Raw genomic sequence first — 22,297 nt, forward strand, 5'->3', positions numbered from 1 at the left:
CAAATCTCAACCGTTATAATTATTTGATCTAACAATTCATATGATGTCAATAATAAATAAAAATGAAGCACATTATGATGTTAATAGAAGATTATCATTAAATAATAAATCAAGGAGTATAACATATAGTGATAATCTCCTACTTGCATCTTAACGTGCTTCCTTTTTATTTAGGTTTTTTTTAGATTATCTTTGAAGAATGGTGGGTAATTTACCCACCAACCAATGAAAATGAGCAATTTGTTGGTGGGTCAAGATAGTTCATGGATACCACTTAAAAATGTGCTTATGTGGCTAATGTGTATTGGTTGGGGTAAATTACCCACCATTCTTTCATAAGTACCCTAGTTGTCACCTTTTATTTATTATTGACATCATGTGAGTTGTTAGATCAAATCATCATAAAGATTGAGATTTGGTGAGAAGATGTGAATTTTAGTCAATTGTATTAGAAATTGTGTTCCTTTGTTTTATATCGATTTGCAAAAACACAAAAAGAGTAAAAGTCACACTGTATTTCTTCTTATCTCTATGCAACGTTTTTCTTACATCTCGAATCATATTTCTTTCAAAATAGTGTCTTCTATGTCAGTTCTCAATCTTATTGCAACTTTGCAAATACTTAATCTCAATCCTAATTCCTTTATCTTCTACATATTGATGGTGGGTGGGTTTGCCGTCGGTGTTGCTGCATCAAATTGGTCAGATTTGGAAGAAGACATGGTTAAGCTTCAAAGAGAAATTATAATTGATTTTGTTGGAGAATGAATTTTCATTGCAATCCCATTTTGAGGATCTCTATTATTACAAAAACAAATGAACAAACAAGCGGTGGAGAATTATTAAGAACATTGGGTTGTGGCACAGGTTGAAGAAAACAGTAACGCAAAAAGAAGTTAATTATTAGATTTTGTGATATTTTCTGTTTCTTTCACTTTGCATGGCTTAATAAAATTTTGATGTTTAAAAAAAAAGTTAATTACTAGATTTTAATGAAATTGATATATCCAATAAATTGATATAATTGTGTAACAACAAAAATTATCCTAATTTATTTAAACCAAATTAATCGTATGTACGTAATGCATAAATACCTCTTACCAAAAAAAAAAAAAATGCATAAATACCATAAATTACTCATATTTAACAACAAAAATTATCTCATTATTTTCTTCAATCAGCAATCAACATAAACCAATTATCTCTTAAATGATAAAATTGTAAAAACAATAGTAATTACAAACATATTTAATACAAATATCCACTATCTTAATTCTCGTTATTTTTTTAAAAGGTCCTATAATTAGGGACGGATGGAGTAACATCATTCCATTGTTTGGTTTAGTAATAAGTGAATGGAATATAATGGAATTCATTCCATCCAATATCATCCACTCTTCTAATTTTTCATTCCTTCCAATTTGGAGTGTATGCAAAGGAATGAAACAACAATAATAATGCAATTACAATTTTGTCTCTTTTTTTATTTCATAAACCATTTCATTTCTTCTATCGTTCCTATTTGTTGTTCTTAATTTGGGTCATGTTGTTTCTTCATCTTTTTTCTAGTATTCTTCAAGTAGTACAGTGTTTTAAAACACTAAACTGCAATTTCGTTTGAATGTACTCAACTTAAAGGTATTAAAACTCCAATTTAGAAACATCCCTGATAACAATTCAATAAAATCCAGAAACGTATAATATTTGAAGGAAGAAACATGCTCACTGTTTGATTTATTTAGCAAAATTTAGTGGATGTAGGATTGAGCTTTGGAATCATTAAAACAATTAAAAAAAGATCCTTAATGGCCGGCCTCAGACAATGGAAAAAATGAAATATTGAGTTGCTTTCCTGTATCTAGTAGTGTATTCTTATTTTATCAAATCATTTGCATTTGCTTTCTTGTTATTCTTCTGATATTTTTTATTTTAGTTAACATTGTTTTGATAAGTAAATATACTTTGTACATGACTTTTAAATTAAATAAGGGTAAAAATGAAATAAATAAGTTATAACTCTCTTCCTTCCATTCATTTTCCAAACAATCGAATGGGAAGTTTATTCCATTCCATCATAAAATGTCCAAACAGTGGAATGGAATATCTATTCCGTTTCATTCCATGCCACTCCATTCCATTCCGCTCGTTTTAGATTATCTAAACAGAGTCTTAATTCTGTCCCTGGATAGTTGAATTTATATTGTTGATTACCTAAGCGAATTTGGTAATAATGCAGTCACTTTTAAGGATATGGAAAAAAATATAAATTTTCAAGTTCAGGAGACATTTTGCACATAAGTGCAGAATTTCAAAGGGTATTTGCAAAACGCCATCTTGACTAACAGAAAAATTTGATGGAGGGGGTGTTTTTTTTTAGGATAAATTGATTAACATTGTGCAATTTTAAAGAGTAATTGAAATTTTGTTATGCTCTTGCTTTTTGAGAAATTATCGCCCCAAACAATGAACATTGAAATGTTATTTTTTAAAACTCCAATTTCTGTGCTGTTATGCTCTTGCTTTTAGTGAAATTTCGGGTACTTTCATGTGACATTGATTTTCACAAGTGTTGGAATACTTTCAGTTCCATATGCATTAGCCTCAGGAGGATGGTTAAGTTTAGCACTTTTATTTTCTATTGCAGCAGCATCATTTTACACAGGCATACTAACGAAAAGATGCATGGAAAAAAAATTCAAACATTAAAACATATCCTGACATAGGTGAACTTGCATTTGGAAAAATAGGAAGATTAATAGTATCAATATCAATGTACACAGAGCTATACTTGGTTTCAATTGGATTCTTGATTCTAGAAGGTGATAATTTGAGTAATTTATTCCCAATTGAAGAGTTTCAAGTATTTGGATTATCAATTGGTGCAAAGAAATTCTTTGTGATATTGGTTGCAGTGATTATCTTGCCAACAATTTGGTTAGATAATTTGAGTTTTCTTTCTTATGTATCTGCAAGTGGTGTGTTTGCTTCTGGTGTTATTATTTTGTCAATATCATGGACAGCAACATTTGATGGAATTGGTATTCATCAAAAGGGTGATATTGTAAATTGGTATTCACCAATGCTTCTTATTATTCATTAGTAAAATATGTTGTAATCATCATGTTGTTATGTTTTCAGTTTCACAACTTTGTTCTCATTTGTGAGTTAAACTCACTTGTTGTTCTAATTTCATTAGATTTCGAGTTTACAAGCGAGTAAACTTGAAATTGCTATCTAAATATAATCATTGAATCGTACATTTTTGCTAGATAAGTCGCAATTATAACAACCTTAACAAATTACCATATATTATAAGTATATGTACAAAAGAAAATCAGAACTCAACTTTTACAAACATTACAACGTGCAATTCTCAAACTTCATCTAGCAATTGGATGAGGATCAATTTCTGTTATGATATGTAAAAGAACAATTTAGCTTCAGTTTATCATATCTAATGATTCTTTGTTCTTAACATTGTTTGTTGCTGTTTTCAATGGATTTGATATCAACTTCATCTGAGAGTGGACAACTGAGTGTTGAAACTTCATCACTGATTCATGATAGTTCTCAATGTTACTCCCATAGAAATAAAGAATCATGGAAGTCTTTAGTCTTTTAATGTCGATGTTTTGGATGCAGAACTTCAAGAAAACCTTTTCCCAAGTTTTGAAGATCATGATCGACTTAATGAAAGGGTTGTCACAGTTGACATTAGAAGCACAAGTTTTAGTTGTTCATGTCGTATGTTTGAGAACAGGGGCTTAGGTGGTTATGTGCAATATCATTTTTTGAAGATCTTGGAGTTCTTAGGTGGTTATGTACATTATCATTTTTTGAAGACAATACCTGAACAATATGTTTTGAAGCGTTGGACTAGAGATGTGCGTCCGTCTGTTGATAAGCTGAAATCTATCATCAATGTTGGCACTGAAGACACCACTCAAGCACAAAGATATCAACAAATTTGTGTTGTTACCGTTCAGCTTTCTACACGTTTTTGTGCAGATTCGGAGGCATCTGAAATTTTTCTCAACGGTGTTCTTGAAGCTGGGTAAAAGGCAGAGGAGTTGATTCTTTCTAAAGGTATTCGTCCAGACCCATCTTCCGTGACGCCATCCAAGTCTTCAAAAGTAGCTGCTGTCGATGAACCATCTGCTGGGGTGAAGTCCACTACATCAAAGTTCAAAGAAAGATCAAATCCAAAAGAAGCGACTTAAAAGTGATTATGAAAAAACTAGAGAGGCAGAAATTCCTTATAAATCGGAAGAAACAAAAGAAAGATGATGAAACTTTTAAAAAAAAGTGGTCATTGATTGATTGTTTTTATGTTATAAGTTTGTAATAGATTTTATCGGGAATATTTTGATATGATCTATTGGAAATTATACATTTCACATTCTTTATTGTTATGTATTGATGATTATATGTTAAAACCATTAGACAATTAGTTTGGTTTCACATAGAATACTATCAAAACCATTAAACCATACTTATGGTTTCAGTAATATTTTTTAGGCTAAACTTCATTTTTCGCCCCTTAAGTTTTCAAATGTTGCGATTTTGGCCCCCTATTAAAAAAAATGGCAAAAGTGACCCCCTATGTTTAGGGAAATATGCTCTTTTGACCCCTAACCTAAGGAAAATATGTTTTTTGACCCCTTATCTTTACAAAAAGTTGCGATTATGACCCCTTTTCTAGGACACGTGGCATCTTTACAAAACATAAGCTTTGAAATGACTTTAGAATGTACGTTAACTAAAACCAGCAGAAACAAATGTATAAGAGGACCAAGAGATACTTAACAAAAAAGATACTCTTATAGAAGCTCTGAAACATATGCTGACAGTAGAATACATTAAATTGATCTATCAAATAAGGTTGTTTAGACAAAACATTCATGATACACTTTATAAAAAAACACTTACAAGTGACATGATATTTGATTAACAACACATAAGTTATATTTGTGACATGAAGAATAAGAAAGTTATATACCATACCACTTAAGTAAAAGGATCATAAGAAGTACTGTTATGTTCATTTTCTTCCACTAGATCATAAGAAGTACTATTCAACAACAATTGTCGTTGAAAGAAAAATGAAGCAATTGTTTTCTTTTAAACATACACTTGTCACAACCCTAAAGAAGCACTATTTCTTTTGTTTATTTGGTAATTTCAGGCTGATGGGTTCCCTGAGCCAGAGATCATTGACTACAACCCTAAAGACTTTGATTTTGGAAAAAAGAAGTCATTTTCATTTCGTGATCAGGTGAAATAACAACAAAATTAAAACAAAACATCAATAATCAAAAGCAAAATTACATGAACTAAAACCAAAAGATGCTATATTTTCAAGGGCTAAATGACAATGCAACTAATTTACATTGTCATTCTCTAAATGACAATGATGTCATGAATGCAAGCTCAAATATTTTGTAATTATTTTCTAGTATTTAGAATTTGAAACAAACCAAGACTAACGCAGCCACTTTAGCATACTAAACAATGACTACCCGTAACAGCTGACCCAATAGACTATTTACCAATCATGAAGGTGCATTGTAGTTTATGCTTATTCAATCATACTTTATTATCCAAAGCAAGTAAAGCTTTCATGATGGTGCAATGAAGTTGAATTGTTATCCATCATAGCACAACACATAAGCTTAGACTTGAAACTTGATTTTCTTTTATACCACAACAAGTCCCACATCAGATTTGTGTAAAAACAGGCACAAAGCTCAAAAGAAGTTAGAATTTGAAACATATGTAGTCCGAAATCCGACGCAGTCAGTACATGTACATCGGTGGTTGTTTGATTGAAATAGGTCTAACTCCAAATCTAAGTACAAAAACCATTTCCCAAGCAAAATGATTTTGGGATAAAAAATCGGTTGAATGTCATAAAAACCATGAATGGATTAATCCCCTGGATACAAAACCTAAGCAAATAGAACTTATGAATTAATGTGTTCTAAACCTATAATCAATTTCAATTCAGCTAATGTTTCAAATCAACACACTGAAACCATTTCCAACTAACATATACAATTTTAAAACTATTTATGTTAGAGGCTATGATGTTGCATGTTAAACATGTTACATTGAACATTGTTCTCACATCAATTTCAGTTCACTAGGGACTAATTTTCATTTGTCGATTCACTCCCTTGGCACAAACACTCTGAAACCATTTCAATTTGAAATTAAACTGTCAATTTGAGATAATTTCAAAACTATTTGAGAACAATGTTCAATGTAAGACAGCGACAGTGAAAATGGGCAAGAAATCATATATGATAAGTTTGAACCTGTTTTGTTTTCAACATTTTGTTGTTTGTTTCGTTTGGTGACGGTGATGATGATTTCGGTGACGGTGATGGCGATGAAGACAACGACAGTGAAAAATGAAGTTAGCATGCATTCACCGAGCAGAAACCGTTCGTTTAACTACCGCCGGCGAAGGTGACGAAACTGGTTCAGGAGTCCTCACTGATTCAATGATTTACTTCAGCACCTTGAGATCGTTTTCAGTGATGAAGACAGCGCCGGTGATGAAGACAAACACAGCGACGGTTTCCGGCGAGGTTGTGAGCGTTTGGTTTCGGTTTCCGACTGATTCAATGAAAAACCTTACTCAATGAGAAATGGGCTTTTGTTTTGGAGAGAAATGAAAATAGTTGTGAAACCAAATGGGCTTTCGTTTGGTTTGGAGGGTGTATGACAAAATGGATTGGGGTGTAATTATGCAATTATGCACGGTGCATAAGGAAATCCTTATGCACCATAACCACTCCCCTCTTAATTTCTAATTTCATGATTTTGGTCCACATATTTAAAAAATAGGAAAAAATTAAATATTTTTGGTCCGCAAAATTAAAAAGATAACCCAAATTACCTATGCTAGATAATAGATATTGATTGGTAAACGGAGTTGAAGGAACTAAGGGTGTTTCATGTATTGCAAATTTATTTTCCGGAATGTGATATTGGGAATCTTTGGTTCCCATGTCTGTTTCAAGTTTTCATAAATTATTCCCAAGTACATTTTATTTATAGGAATAAAATTTACACGACTTTTCCACACTTTATTCCCATGTTAAAGTATGAGAATTTTTTATTCTTATAGGAATAAGAGGTAACCACCCATAACTTCCCACTATCACACTTTTTTTAACTCTTTTATTTTTTTGTTTTAAATTATAAATTAAATATATTTCAAAATATTCCTGGAAAACTAACTTAATTACCAAACATATTGATAGGATTAAGATTCCTAGGAATAATGTTCTAGGGAATGCTATTCCCAGGATTGAAAATGTAATCATTGAAACAAACACCAGTACACCTAAAGATGATGGTGACGGAGAAAGTGAAGATGTTGGCGAGACCGAGGACAACTTGCGTTTTAAATATATGAGTGAGACTGATTGAGAAGATATGATAGCGATTAATGACTATAGTGATAGAAAAGATAGAGATTGTCGGGTGTGAGATGTGGATTGAGAAGAGAAGAGTGGGTGTCGTCTGATAGATTGACTCTAACTTTGAGAGTGAAATGATTTAGGATTTGAGTTTCTATTCATATAAAAGAGGTAATGAAGTGATTTTCTATATTTGGGACAAGTTTAAGTATGGGTTCGGAGTACGTACCTATTACCTCATTAACCGTCTCATACCCTTGTTTTAAAATCGGATAAAACTTGAACCATACCTAAATCCAATCAAAGTAGAAAAAACCAACAAATCGAGTTTGGTTCGGACGGATGCCCGGATGGACTCTCCTACCATGCCTATCTACATTGCTTCAATTTCAGCATAAATATGAACTCATAATGCTTTCAATGAATAAATTGCATCACAGATTCTAGTGCACAAGTTTTTCTTACTTTGGTTCCTAATTCCTAATTGCTGCAAAAGCAAAAATGAATGGTTAAAAGGAGAAAGAGAAAAAAATATTCAAAAAAGAGTTTAATTACGTTTGGTCAAGCGAATTCCTAAGGAAAACTATTCAATCATAGGTTCCCTGTACGAAGAATTTAATGAAGAAAACAAAATTTCAATTCAAGGTTGCAAAGTGTTTCACATAAAGAAGGTAGGTACCAGTTATGTAAGTAGGACATAGGAAATGACTCGCTATCATTTTTTTTCCAGCCAATTTGAAAGGTAACTAGTGATTTAGGCTCTTTTCCACAAAAAAGAAAGAAAAAAAAAACAGATGATGCAATGTTTGCTTACACTCATTTGTCGCACCAATATTATATAGTAGCTACAGGTATGTTCAACGAGTCGATTTAAACACAGTTGCAAGCAAATGTTACCAAAAAAATATATCTATTCTTCCTTTTCTTCTTCCTCTGCTTGCATGATATTAACCGCAATGTCCATTGTATCTAAAGTCTTTCTCAGCAACTCATTCCGAACAAGCACAGCTTCCAGCTGGAAGTAAAAAGAAAAAAACTAACCATTTAATTCAAATTTATTCAAAAACATAATACTAAATATAGATGATGGTATCATTAACATTACCATATTGTTTTTTCCATTATCGAGCAACATCATGCAATCTCTCGAGCTTCCTTCCATCTGTTGTTTCTTTTTTGTATCTTTTAGCATCTGTTCATATTTATCCTTTTCCATGTTTTTGTATTTATCCTGTATGCAATTTGAAGACAATTAATATACAATACAAAGATTAGGCTATTTAGTTTTAGAGAATACTTTACCCTCAACTCATCAGCTGTTCTGCCTGCGAACACCCCAGAGTACTTTTCGGATGTCAATATCTTTGCCCAGTCACATTTCATTTCATTCGCGGCTTTGTTAATAACATGTAAGTGATTAGCATATATTATTATTTATATTATTAGTGTAGTACCATATTAATTAGCAGACCACAAACAACAAAGCATCATATAGCAGTGATGTTAGAGTACCTTCATTATTCTTTCCTCCAGTTACTATGTCTTCAGCATCAGAACTAGCTTTCACAGACCCACTCGTGCTATCAGCACTTGCCATCACAGTCCTACTCGTGTTATCAGAAGTAGTCTTCACAGGCCTATTCGTGTTATCAGAACTTGGCTCCATAATGATAGTCCTAGTAAATCTGAACAATCAAAATCATAATGTACGTACAGCATCAATAGGATTCACTATTGAAAAATCTGAAAAATTAAAATCATGAACTAAAAAACAATAGATTACGAGTGAAAATTATCATCAGATTATGACCTAAATTAAGACTGAAATCACAGAAAGAGATGTATGAACTCAATATAACAATACATAGATGAACAGCATCAGTAGGATTATTAATGAAAAATCAAGAAAAAACAATAGGTTATGAATGTTAGGAAACATGGCATCCATGGATATAGAGAGAAAAGCTTGGGAAAACTATTGTATTGATGATAGTTGAAATGATACAAGAATGGAAAAGATAGGTACAAATGAGTCAACCATGTGACTTATATAGTAACTGAACTAGTGTCCTAACTAACTATATCATTATTCTTAATAGCCTCCCTCAAACTCAAGGTAAGATAACTCTTAGCTTGAGTTTGAATTACAAAGCTAACAGCAAACAGAAGAAATAAAGTGCAGAAGTATATGACAAGTTGAGGTGCATAGCTCCTCGAAGTCGTTGACCAACTTTTGGGTCCTCGCAAGCTTCCTACAGCGTCTCCGCAACATCCATATGCGAAAACACAAACATTCAGCAGGATAGTATCAACAACTATTCCAAAATAGGGCAGTGCCAATGATATGTAAATCCAATAAACCACTTGTAAACTAGAAAGGCCAACAACAATTGTAGAACCTTGTGCTACCTAAGTCCTTCCAACAAAGTAGATGTGTAAGCAATGCTTCACCAAGCCAAATCCAAACAATATCTGAACTCAAGCAGTAACTAATCAAAGCCATAAAGCAAAACGCTTAACCATTGAGCAGAAGCCATAACTCAAGGCTTAACCACTTAACAGAAGCTAAAAACAATAAAGCCAACAAAGGGCATAATGCTTAACCACCATAGGACAAAAGTGAGAGAGAATATGAAGAGTGCTTAACCACCATAGAGCAGAAGCTAGAAAGAAAAAATGAAGAGTGCTTAACCACCATAGGGCAGAAGCTAACAAAAATGCTTAACCATCTATGACAGAAGCATCGTGCTTAACCATCATAGACAGAAGCTCAACAACGCTTAACCATTCATGATGGAAGCATATCAACATGTCTTAACCATCATGAACAGAAGCACAAGACAAGAATCAAAGCTATCATAGGCTAACAAGAAAGACGAAGTGAGCTATGGACGGAAACTATTGCAACACCCTGATATAGAAATTCAATGATCTGCAAATAGAACTAAGCCTCCAACACTACAACATGGAATAGTCTGGCTGCAAGTCTTCAACCCATATACTTCAGGCAGCATCAACAAAACCATATGCAACAAAAAACATAGCACCAAATATTGGTGTACAGAGGACATCAAAGAAATCCCAAACTAATAAGTGTTGTTCTGCCAAGTGCAAATGTGTTGCTTATGAATTGTTCCAAGACCAACAGTGTTCAGCAATTTCTAACCAAAGTAGAATTCCAACCAAAGCCAGCCAAAAGTGTTCAGCAATTTCTGCTATCATGTGCAGAACCCCAACAATACTCAATGTAGTTCTTCTTTATTTGAAGTAGGAATAACATGGCATATTTCACTAATACTTCAAATGCATAGTGATACCAATAGTATACTCCAAATAGCAAGAAAGCAACACAATAAAAATTGTACACAAGTATAAGAACAATTGTATAAGTCTTCAAACCATAGCCTCTGAATAGGTTCAAACCAATAAGAACAATGAACCAGCGCACCACATCATAATATCCTATGGCAACAGAAATCAATGAACCAACCTATGAAATCTAACAAGATCAATTGGTGTTCCAAATGTCAATTCAATTCTTCTGTACCAATCCTCATTTGAACGGTGCTTCAAAAGTACAATAAGCGACAATGCCAAATGCACTAGTAATGCAAATAAGTGGTTCAAAACCAAAAACTTCAATGATCGAAATTCTTATTTCCAACTCTTTGAATTCAATGATCAGTAAACAGCATCACAAGACCATTATACTTCTTCTATTTCAGTAACAGTGGCAATATTCAGCAGAAATACCAAATGTTCTTAAGAGTTTCTCAAACCTGTCAAAGAAGAAGAAATAACAACCTGCTCAGAAGGTTCACCATCTACAACTGAACATAAATCCATAGTTGATTGAAGCAAAAGGGATGAGAAATGATGCTTCTAGAGGTGCTTTCATCATAACCAACAACAACAATCACAGCCGTAAAAACCAGAATCAGAAACCAAATCAAACCAGAAGCAACGAACTCTGAATCAACCATCGCAACAAGTTCTGACAAGCAAACCACAAGAATCATATACCGAATTGTAGTATCAGATGAAAGACGAATTCACAGACACAGAAAATAGCAAAGAAACGTGAAACGGAATGGATTAGAGAACAATGAAACCCTAGAAATTGGGGGAAAATGTGAGAACAAAATCGAACCAATTTGGGAACATAATCTCTATCGAGAGAACAAAAGGATGCAACAAGGAATCGAAAGATTCAGAAACTGAAAATTTTGATCTATAAAGGATTCGAACATGGAATTAGAATTGAGACCAGAACTAGAAAATGACAATTCCAATCAAGAGAACAAAAATCATAGACTGAACCAGAAACAAAGATTCGAATCCAAATCAAGGAATTGGAATCGAATTGTGAATCCTAGAACAAAAATCAAGAAATCGAGACACGCATCTTCTGGAAATTAAAGATGAGAAAATTGGATTTTCTCTAGAAAATGCAGCGGAAAATATCATTCGAGGTGGATACCAATCTTGCTCTGATACGATGTTAGGAAACATGGCATCCATGGATATAGAGAGAGAGAAAAGCTTGGAAAAACTATTGTACTATTGTATTGATGATAGTTGAAATGATACAAGAATGTAAAAGATAACTACAAATGAGTCAACCATGTTAGTTATATAGTAACTAATCTAGTGTCCTACTAACTACTCCCTCCGTCCGAACATTAATTTTGCATTGGTATTATAAAGCGACATATAATTTGGGACAAAAAACATTAATTTTTTTCCAAAGCCATATACAATTTGGGACGGATGGAGTATATCATTAAGAGACTAATAGAGAAGAAACAAAAAATCAGAATCATAAGTGAAAGAATCAACATCAGTACAAAAAAAATGAAATGCGTGAGATTCAAAAACATTCATCAACATCATCGTGAGTGAAAAAAAAAACATAAGAACATTGATCAACATCATCGTGATTCGTGAGGGAAACAAAAAATCATCAAAATGAAGAGTAATCAACAGTAAGATTTATCAAAATCAGAAGTGCTCGAGATTCATGAACATATGAAGAAAAAAAATCAAAACAAACCAGAGATTCATCATTATCAACAACAACAATAAATAATAATAGAATTTAAGAGAGAGAAAAAATTAAAATAAAAAGATTATGAACTAAAGAAAGAGCCTGAAACAGCAATAGATGGAACACAAAATCAGGATTGAAATCATAGAAAGAGATTCGAAAGGAACAGCATCTATCAACAACGGTAGGAAAAATCAGAAAAAGATTATCAACATCAAGATCAAATAGATATAACAAAAACAAGAATATAACTTACTCGCAACACCAAATTCTAGAAGAGTGATCGGTTGAATGAAACTTGAATCCAAATTCTGAAAGAGAGAGATGAAGAAGGTTGAAATTTGAAAATATTTTGAGGAGTGATTTGGTTTATATACAATGCATTGAGCTGTAACTAACTTCGCCAGCTGGCAGCAGCGAGTATAAGTTTCAAGGTTACAAATCGAGGGTCCCTTGGAATTGGTTTATTTTAGAATTTATGTAAATAAATAAGTATTAATGTTTTTTTTGTTGTTGTCAAGTAGCCTAGTGGCTAGAGCTCACACAATCTAATTGTGAAGAAGTGGGATGTTCGGGGTTCGAACACCGGCCCCTGCATATAATATGCAATATCTCTACCAACTGAGCTAAGCTCACGGGGATATGTATTATTTATAAGTTTTTCAAAATAATTTATGGAAAAAAAATACATAATTTTGATTAGTAAGATCTTATAAAAATTTAATTATTTCCAAACGGGCCATAAGTAGTGTTTTATTGAATCTGATTGTATTATGGTTTTTTTTTTGTAGATAGACGAAACGGTAAAGCCATTATAAACTCACACACATAAGTGGAGGTATCGGGTCATGGCATCCAACCTAACAATTTTGGCATTTTTGCCAGTTGAGCTAGGACTTCTGGATTGTATTATGGTTTTAATTTGAATGAAATTAGAAGAGATTTGTTTGTGTATATATCTGTTAACCCGTGTTTTTAATCTCTAAAAATAAATTATATTTTGTTTTTTTTTTCTTATTTATTAACGAAGTTATTTGTCCCGTGTTTTTTCATATTTGTTTGTATTTTTAATGTCGCAAGGATAAATATGTGGCTTATGTTTATTAGTGATAGGTACATGTATCATGTTTTTATATATTAATGAACATATATTTTTTTTATTTTTTATATTTATCAAAGAAATATGTTTGCCTATTTTCTTTATGTATCAATCACAAATATTTGTCTCTTTTTTAAAAATTTTAAATTTAGCAATTTCAAATATTTATCAATGAATAATTTGTTTGCAATGTTTTTTATATCTATCAGCAACAAATATTTGACCCATAATTTTTTTATGTATCAATAATGGCAAAGATTTATCTATTGTTTTTTTATATTTATTATGAAAAAGATTTACCAATTTCAAAACGACAATCAAGCCTTATGTGTATTATTGACAAATATTTATCTTGTTTTTTATTTATATATTTATCAGTCATAAAAACTTCATAAAACAATTGTCATAAATACTTGTCTTGTACTCTTTTACGTATAAGCTACAAATATTTATCCCATGTTTTTTTTAATATTTATCATTGAGAAGAAATTGTCTAGTATTTTTTTTTTTTTTTTATCAATGGCAAATATTTGTCCCTTGTTTTTTTTTTATGTATAATGGATTAATAGTTGCTGCATATACGTTTTAATATTTAGTAATAACAATCAATTTGTTCAGTGCTTTTTTTTTTTTTTTTAACAATCAAAAATGGAATTATATTAATCATTAAAAGCAACTGTGTGCCAAAAGAACTACTCTACAAATATAGAGTCATACAAACAACCAAAACAAACCATTACGTGATGCTCAAGCATTGTAAGGGACTTGAACACCACATATCTGAACCAAACCTAAAAACAACCTTATTGGCTTTCAACCAGGCTAAAGACTACTACGTGCGGGTCGGTTTTACGGTTACCGACAGTGATAATTTCAAAACCCGTAACCGACCGGATTAGCCCACCCTTAACCGAACCAGTCAACCCGCCGAACCCGGTTCGCCCCCCCCCCCCCCCCCCCGTTGCCCTTTTTTTGCTTGCGGGCCGACATGTTTTGGATGGGTCGGCCCAATCTGTCCAGCCTTAAAAACGGCCAAAAACCTGATCCAGAACTTCCTGAAAAAAGTTGCAGCAGCTGCTACACTGTTATGACAGCAGCAAAATAGCTCTGTCAACAAAAACACACAGCAGAAACAGTACCCTGCAGACACCGCAATAGCTCAACACGAAAGGCATTCCCGAAGGCACCAACTCCACTCGTAAAACATACAAGCCGACATAATTGATCTTCTGAGCAACCACTGCCAAGACATCACTTTCACCTCCTCCATAAGCTCATCCCACCTATCATTCACATTGTTAAAAACACTGGCATTTCTTGCTTTCCAAATAACCAAAATCACTACCTCCCAAATCATACGCAACCCCGTCCGCACTTTCTTACTCAAAGCTCCAACAATGCATATCCTTTAAATTTCGAAAAGAATATACATTACGCATTGACAATTAAGTAAATTTAATTTGGATGTTTTATTTATTGGTCTTGCTAACGAGTGTTCTAAATAAAAAAATTTAAGATTTCTCAAATAAAAAAAATCTTTAAAAAAGTTTAACACTTCAATTTTCGACATTAAATCACGATTTTTCATAAAAATTTATTATTTAAAGTCCTTAAAGAATATTCTTAAGACATCCGTTAGCATTTTTCCTAATATTTATATATTTTTTTGACAAAATTTATTAATTTTTTTTTTTAAATGTGGACATTTGTTGGAGTGGAAGTAAATTAATTTGGGATAGTACTTCTTTTTAAAGTGGGCCTAAACAATTGACCTCTTAAACATGGCATGGCCAGATGGTACTTAATTCAATACTGGGTCGCTGTCAACATTTAAATCCACTTTAATAATATCATTTTCAATCTTAATTTTTTGTACTTTGAAATTTATTAAAGGTTGAAATTATTAAAATATAAAACAAAATGGACCTATGCAAGACAATTTCCACTCGTAGTTGATTACACCGTCGATATTAGTTTTCTCACTTATCTAAATAAACCAAATTCATCTTGATATATGCAATTCATGGAGGTCTGACCCACCTAATTTCATATCGTGTGTCAGATTGGTAACCGTTCTTTTTAGGCTCCTTTAATGTCTTCTAGGTCTCTAATAAATCAAGAAATAACTTATGTGTTTTTTTTCCTTCTAATTTAGTTTATGTTTGAGTCATTTAAAATGAAAGAAATGACAAAAAATTATTTATAAAATGGCTCTATTTGGTAAAAATAACGGATAGCTGATAAGCTAACTGATAACTTTTAGCTGATAAGCTAGCTGATAGCTTATAGCTTATAGCTGATAGCTTTTAGCTGATAAGCTAACTGAAGTGTTTGGTAAAAATAGCGGTTCAACTAGCTGATAAATGTTAAATGACATAAATGGTATTCTTAATTCATAGTAAAAAATTATATCATTAATTTAAGTATTTGTAATTTTGTAAACTAATTTTTCTTTAAAAAATACTTTAAATTTATTAATTTAATATATCTTATGTATTATAAATTAAATTAAATTTTATTCACTAAAATTTTATCTTATATTTATTATCATTTAATTGTTTCCACTTTATAAAAAAAATAACATTTACCTCAAAAACAAAAAAAAGGTAGCACTAATAATAGAGCAATACTAATAACAGAGAATAAAGAAAATAACACTTACCTAAAAAAAAAAAAAATAACACTAATAGAATAATAATATTTTGTTTCGTAAAAAAAAACGAAGGTATATATTTTAAAAAAAAACGAAGTCAACTGATATAAATACAAAAATTGGAATAAAGGGATAGTAGTCTTTATTACGTAACTTATTATAAAAATTATAATGGATAAAAATACAATTTAAATGAAATAATAAGGGTAAAATTGGAAGAAAAAGTGAGAAGCTATAAGCTATAAGCTCAAACGCTACTTGGAATAGCTTCTAAAAAATAGCTTATAAGCTCGTGAAATAAGCTATAAGCTCATGGTAAAAAAGTGTTACCAAACAGAGCTTTTATCAAACAAACTTATAAGCTATAAGCTAAAAGTTAAAAGCTCCTTTTTAGGTTAACAAAAATGAGCCATAATCTATGTCTTAGTTTCTAGATAAAGTTAAGTATGTTTTTCTTTGGTGGCTAAAGACAAACGTTGTTAACTTAACATTAGGGCTATTATGGTTGGTGACAGAGCCCTTTTGATTGTTAGGTGCTAATTAATTTTACTTTGTTTATTTCACTAGTATGCGGACCCGTGTGGATACGCACGGGCTAATTTATCTTTGTTTACATCTTAACAAATATTACATATCAGATCATATACGCGCAATAGTCAGTGTCTAAAATCAACAAACGACAACATTATACATATAATAAATTATGTTAATGCATAATAACATAAATATGTAAATAAATACCCAAAGATTATTTAAAAATTTATTTCAAAACAAAGGAATTTAATGATAACAAAGATTAAAACGCAATTTCAAGAGTCAAAACAAGGCAATTATAAGTATTTTATTTTATCTCTTTCAAAAAAAAAAAGTATTTTATTTTATCATTAGTGTTCCTTCAAAAAAGATTTTTTAAAAATAAAATAATGTTATAACTGATTTTATTAAAATAAAAAAAAAATCAAAGCATAAACCATAGAACTTCTCTATTGAGAAGTTGAAAGAGAAAATGAAACATGCCAAGATTTAAGGTTTAGCTCAATGGAACCACTTCCACCCGTTGTTTAATGTTAATAATAATGTATACTTCATCTTAGATTCTTAGAAGAAAAAAAAAAAAAAAAACTCTATTACTTTTTACAACTGACACACATCATTGAAGATGAAGCAATCAAAGAAGATAGAATAAACATGCTCTAAACTTCCGAACATTGAAGAAAAAAAGACACCATTCACTAACTGTTAGGGTACATAGAAGTCAATTTGAAAAGTAATACAACTAATTAATAGCAAATGTAATACAGTCAAAATATGGAGCTCATCTTCTATCTTGCTTTCATCATCCCACATCCCATCATATTGCACTTTCATCTCATAACTATTATCATATGCAATGCAATCTTGTACTGCGCAAATCATGTGCATTGGCTACTTAATAAAAACACAAAACCAACAAACCAAATTACTCACATAAAGGAAAAGTGAAACAAAAACTCTAAAATCAACAAAATTAGAAACCTATGTAATATGAAATGAAAGTGATAGAAAAGAATAAAGTAATAGCAAAGGTATGCTTAGCAGTAAGTATTTGAGACATTTAGGTAATTATGATCTTAGCTTAAACTTAAAGTAATGACAGCCCTTGATGGTTCAAAAAAGTGTTCTTTTTTGCACTTAGATAGTTCTAGATTATGTACTGAAATGTGTACATTGTTTGAAATCAAATATTCCATGGATTTTGATAACAAAAAAATAAAAATAAAAGCCAAGAATTAGCATATTTGTCAACAAAAAATAAATAATGTGATTCATTCTTGAAACATTCATTCTTAATAGAAAAATGGTGACTATAGGTTGTTTGTGTTAACATGAATCATTTGTAAAAGTAAATACTATAGCTATGAGCATGTAACACGACAAACTTCAAAATTCTAATCCCCGATATCTCTTTTCTATTGGAAGAAGGCATATTTCTAAGAAGAGTAAAATGCACACAAAGGGTAGTGTGTATTTGTACATTTAATAAGTGCAATAGTATCATATTCCTAAGGTAAGAGCTTGAAATATATATGGATCATCACAAGACTTTATACGGTATAGACATGTCCCATCTTATATTGATATATTATTGAAGAAATTGGGTGTGATTGGGCAGAAACATGTATAGGAATACTGAATCAATGATGAAGGAGAGATGTGACTTTGGTTCATCTGTCTATGGTTAAGCAGTTGGACCACTTTGAACACTGCTATTCCCCTCACCTACTCACATGGAATCTCTTATTTTGAAATAAAAATTAATGGCCTAATATTAACTATAACAATTTAAATTAATTTCACCGTGGCAGCAGTTTATAATCAGAATTAGCATTTAACTCCAAGGCATACATACCTTATAAACCCCTATTAGCAAGCAGCCGAATCCAACATTTATGACAGTGAAGGTGGCATGTTGTGAATTTATTTGAAGTATTGTGGTATATACACAATCCGGTCATAATTTCCTATCACTACATGAAAGTAACCTCAGATAACTACCGAGACTAAGATATTGTAACATTGAGGTACAAAGAATTAGCAGAACACTCTTGTCACATGAGTCATAACCATATATCACCTGATTAAAATGCAATTTTTATGGCCAAATTCTGACATCTATCACCACTTCATTGTATGCATTCTACATCTATCACACAACCCTGCACAAATAAATCGAACAGCAATAATAAAAGCATATAGTCATTGGTTCCATGATCAAAGTTGACAACACACATATATATGTAAAAAGGAACCAATCAGAGCAATGTGAAATTTCCAAAAGTTAGGGAGAAAAAATCAAGATGCATGTGACATGAAGATAGAATATATGGAAGGATATAGTGAATAACATGCATTAAGGCAAGTATCTTGGTTCTAATGGGTATCTCAAGAGAATCACAATCATACATATAACTCCTTTACCTTTGTCTAATGATGCATTGAGTAATTGTTAAAAAAAAGAGTGAAATAAAAGATGTAAGAGGAGTATGAATATTTGAAATTGGAACCAAGAAAATATATCAATGTTGATGAAACCTGTCACCTAGCACTATGGTTTCTAGGCACCTGAATTGAATATAGATGATGAAATGTTCCCTGCCACTAAATGACAACATATAAGTTTGAGTCTTGCAGCTTAATTCTTATTGTGTGTAACAGTTTTGAGCCAGACTACCATAGCCCACATACAGTTCCACACCATTTCAGGATCTATATGCTTGGTAGTACTACTCTCTAACGTGATCTTGTCTAAAGTAGATAATAATAAAACAATAGCAATACACTTTGCATGAACTAAAAGTTTCTTAATAGATGAAAAACCACACACCAAATACCAAACCAATCCCACATACATATCAATCATCCAAATCAAAGTTAAGTTATACATCCAATAACCCCATAACCTAACCCTTCCAAATGTTAAGTTAACAAAAAAGAAATCGACACATTAGTTCCTTTCATGAAAAATGGAACTAACGATAATACATATTAGAAAAGAAACCAACATTAAATTTCCTTTCATCTTATAGTGGGTAAATCTACCAACCTCACCACCCTAAGTAATTACAATAATACATTAGAAAAAGTAAAGAAAATAAAGGATATGCCGTAAGTCTAAGTTCTTAAAGGTTTGTAGCAATCACATAATTCTAATATAAAAGGCTTGCAAATCTAAAGAGTGTATTTTTTCCGCAGCTTGTTAAGAGTATTGATATTGATTTATATACAATGCTAAAATCATACGCATAGCCATTGATGCCTCAAATAGACTCCTTGAATATGTGCAGGGAACACATGATCTGTCAAAATTAGTGCATAAGAAATATTGATCTAACCTTTACTTGTCGAGCTCTTTAAAATGAAACATGCCTTCATCACAAGTTAGTTTGAAAACTGTTAATGTCTTTAAGATATGTAGAAGAGTAAAAAAACTCACCTTCAAGCACTGCAAAGTGGCTCTATTATATAGACATTTGGTGTCTCTACAATGTAAACTTGATGAAATTAATGAGAAAATAGTATATGTTAATAATATCATCTTTTCACGAGAGAATAGTATAACAAACAAAAGCAAATATTTTTCTCATGGACATTTATCAAACACCTTCAATGCATTTTATCCCTACTATTGATTCTAACCCTACTAAAGTACTCACCCCTCAAAATCAAGTAGTTTAACAACTAAGATTGATATTGGGATAACAACTCACAAAATTTTAACAGTTTGACATGTAAACTTGCAAAAGGAACAAATAATTTTACCTCCTGAAATCTGTAAAGAATGATAATATTATGCATAAAAGCTAATTAGAAAAAAGAAAAATAGGGAAGATAGAAATTTACCGAGAATTGATGTGGTCAATGCTTCCATCGAATAAAAGAACAGCAAGAAACAAACCAGCAAGAACACAAAAATTAGAATAAACAAAAAAACAGCAATAAAAAAATAGGAAGAAGATGGAGAAGTTGACGTTAAACTCACCCTATCCTTAATTTTCCATGAGTGCAATACAAAGTCTCACTGCCAAACAAAAATTCTGAAACAAATTTGATTGTGAAGGAAAACTGAATGCAAACAACCATTATATACATCATCAGCGCCACACAGAACACTATCACGACAAAACCGCAATCAGACACCAATTGACAAAATCAAAAGAAATAATTCAAACCTAAACCCCACCTCCATGGAATTACCGTCGAATCAGAAAATCAGAATAACACAATTTATCAGTGAACCCAGGAATGGATTCGAAAGATACACAAACCCCTCTTAAATATCCGGCGAGAGACATGCCCACCAACAACAAAACAAAACTGCAATCAACAAAAGAAGACAAAACCCATACAAAATGAAAGGCAAATATAACCCCACCACAAAGAAATTATGGACCCGAATTGAAGGACAACTGGAAAATTCTTCAAGTACCGGCCCCATTATCTGACAAATCCAACTAAAATCTCTGCACAATCCGTATGAACGTCGGGAACGCGCGAAAAAGTCATACAAAGAAGTCTTCTTGAAGCAGCTTTTGAATTATAACACAGAAACTGACATAAATCCCCAAAGAAGAACGGGCCATCAAGGAGTTGGATCTAGCGCAAACAACCCCTCCTACAGTAAAGTTCTCTCTGGAACAGTGAAGCTCGCAATGTTAAGATTATAGATTCTGTATCGAGCTTTAAAGTTTTTTTTTTGACACACTTTATGGTAAGAAAAAGGCTTGTTGGTTTATTAATTTAATTTCATTTTGACCTGTTTAGGAAAATTCATGTCATCTTACTACTAGTTTTTATGTACCCATACAAAAATGAAGTGATGCAGTAAAATAGTAAATTTTGATTGGATTTTAATTTTAGAGAAAAATATTGATTGAATGTTAGTGTAAAATTGTATTAAACCAACGACGCATATCTTTTAAATCCCAAAAAGAATATACATTATGCATTGGCAATTAAGAAAATTAATGTGGATATTTTATTTATGGGTCTTGTTTTCTTTTTTTTAGAAAATTTATGGGTCTTGTTAACGAGTGTTTTAAGAATGTTCTTTAAGGTTTTTCAAATAAAAAATGATTCTTTAGAAAAGATTAACTTTTCAATTTCTGATTCACTGAAACACAACTTTCTGTAAAAATTTATTATTTAAAATCTTTAAAGAATGTTATGAGGATACTCATTAGTATTTTCTTATTTATATATTTTCTTGACAAAATTTACTAATATTTTTTTAAATGTGTACCTTTTTTGGAGTGGAAGTAAATTAATTTGGGCATGGTATTTCTTTTAAAAGTGGGCATAAACAACTGACCTCTTAAATGTGAATTCTGCTCTTCTCCTAAAAAATTTCGTTTTCATACAACTAAACTGACCAAAAATACTCCTGTGATATGTGCTAGTTAACTAACTCATGTGTAAAATATACGTGACTTAATTTTACACATATGTGACTTAAGTCACGCCGCATAAGTTAACTCATGCATGTGTTATATTCCGTGTGAATTAACTCACGTTAGTTTACACATATCAAA

General features: G+C 31.7%; 1 protein-coding gene and 1 long non-coding RNA gene across 6 annotated transcripts; both read right to left on the bottom strand.

Annotated features, from left to right (window-relative positions):
- Positions 1-8,063: 8,063 nt before the first annotated feature.
- LOC25494311 (uncharacterized) lies at positions 8,064-12,892 on the bottom strand. 2 transcript variants are annotated; one of them, XM_013603189.3, is made up of 5 exons: positions 12,734-12,892; positions 8,943-9,115; positions 8,733-8,824; positions 8,536-8,661; positions 8,064-8,445 (listed from the first exon to the last, which is right to left on the bottom strand). In XM_013603189.3, exons 2-5 carry the CDS (start codon positions 9,094-9,096, stop codon positions 8,341-8,343), a joined length of 477 nt encoding a protein of 158 aa, XP_013458643.1. In that variant the 5' UTR covers positions 9,097-9,115; positions 12,734-12,892; the 3' UTR covers positions 8,064-8,340. The 2 variants fall into 2 exon arrangements, with proteins under 2 accessions (XP_013458643.1, XP_039689394.1); XM_039833460.1 differs by having other exon boundaries at positions 8,943-9,106; positions 12,734-12,889.
- Positions 12,893-17,382: 4,490 nt separating this feature from the next.
- Positions 17,383-21,468, bottom strand: LOC112421263 (uncharacterized). 4 transcript variants are annotated; one of them, XR_005645890.1, is made up of 5 exons: positions 20,749-21,467; positions 20,610-20,630; positions 18,844-20,248; positions 18,619-18,736; positions 17,383-17,654 (listed from the first exon to the last, which is right to left on the bottom strand). It is a non-coding gene; the product is annotated as an uncharacterized lncRNA (long non-coding RNA). The 4 variants fall into 4 exon arrangements; XR_003011481.2 differs by having other exon boundaries at positions 18,844-20,630; positions 20,749-21,468; XR_005645889.1 differs by having other exon boundaries at positions 20,610-21,466.
- Positions 21,469-22,297: the final 829 nt, after the last annotated feature.

The sequence above is a fragment of the Medicago truncatula genome, chromosome 4, assembly GCF_003473485.1.
Source record: "Medicago truncatula cultivar Jemalong A17 chromosome 4, MtrunA17r5.0-ANR, whole genome shotgun sequence".
Classification (NCBI taxonomy): Eukaryota; Viridiplantae; Streptophyta; class Magnoliopsida; order Fabales; family Fabaceae; genus Medicago; species Medicago truncatula.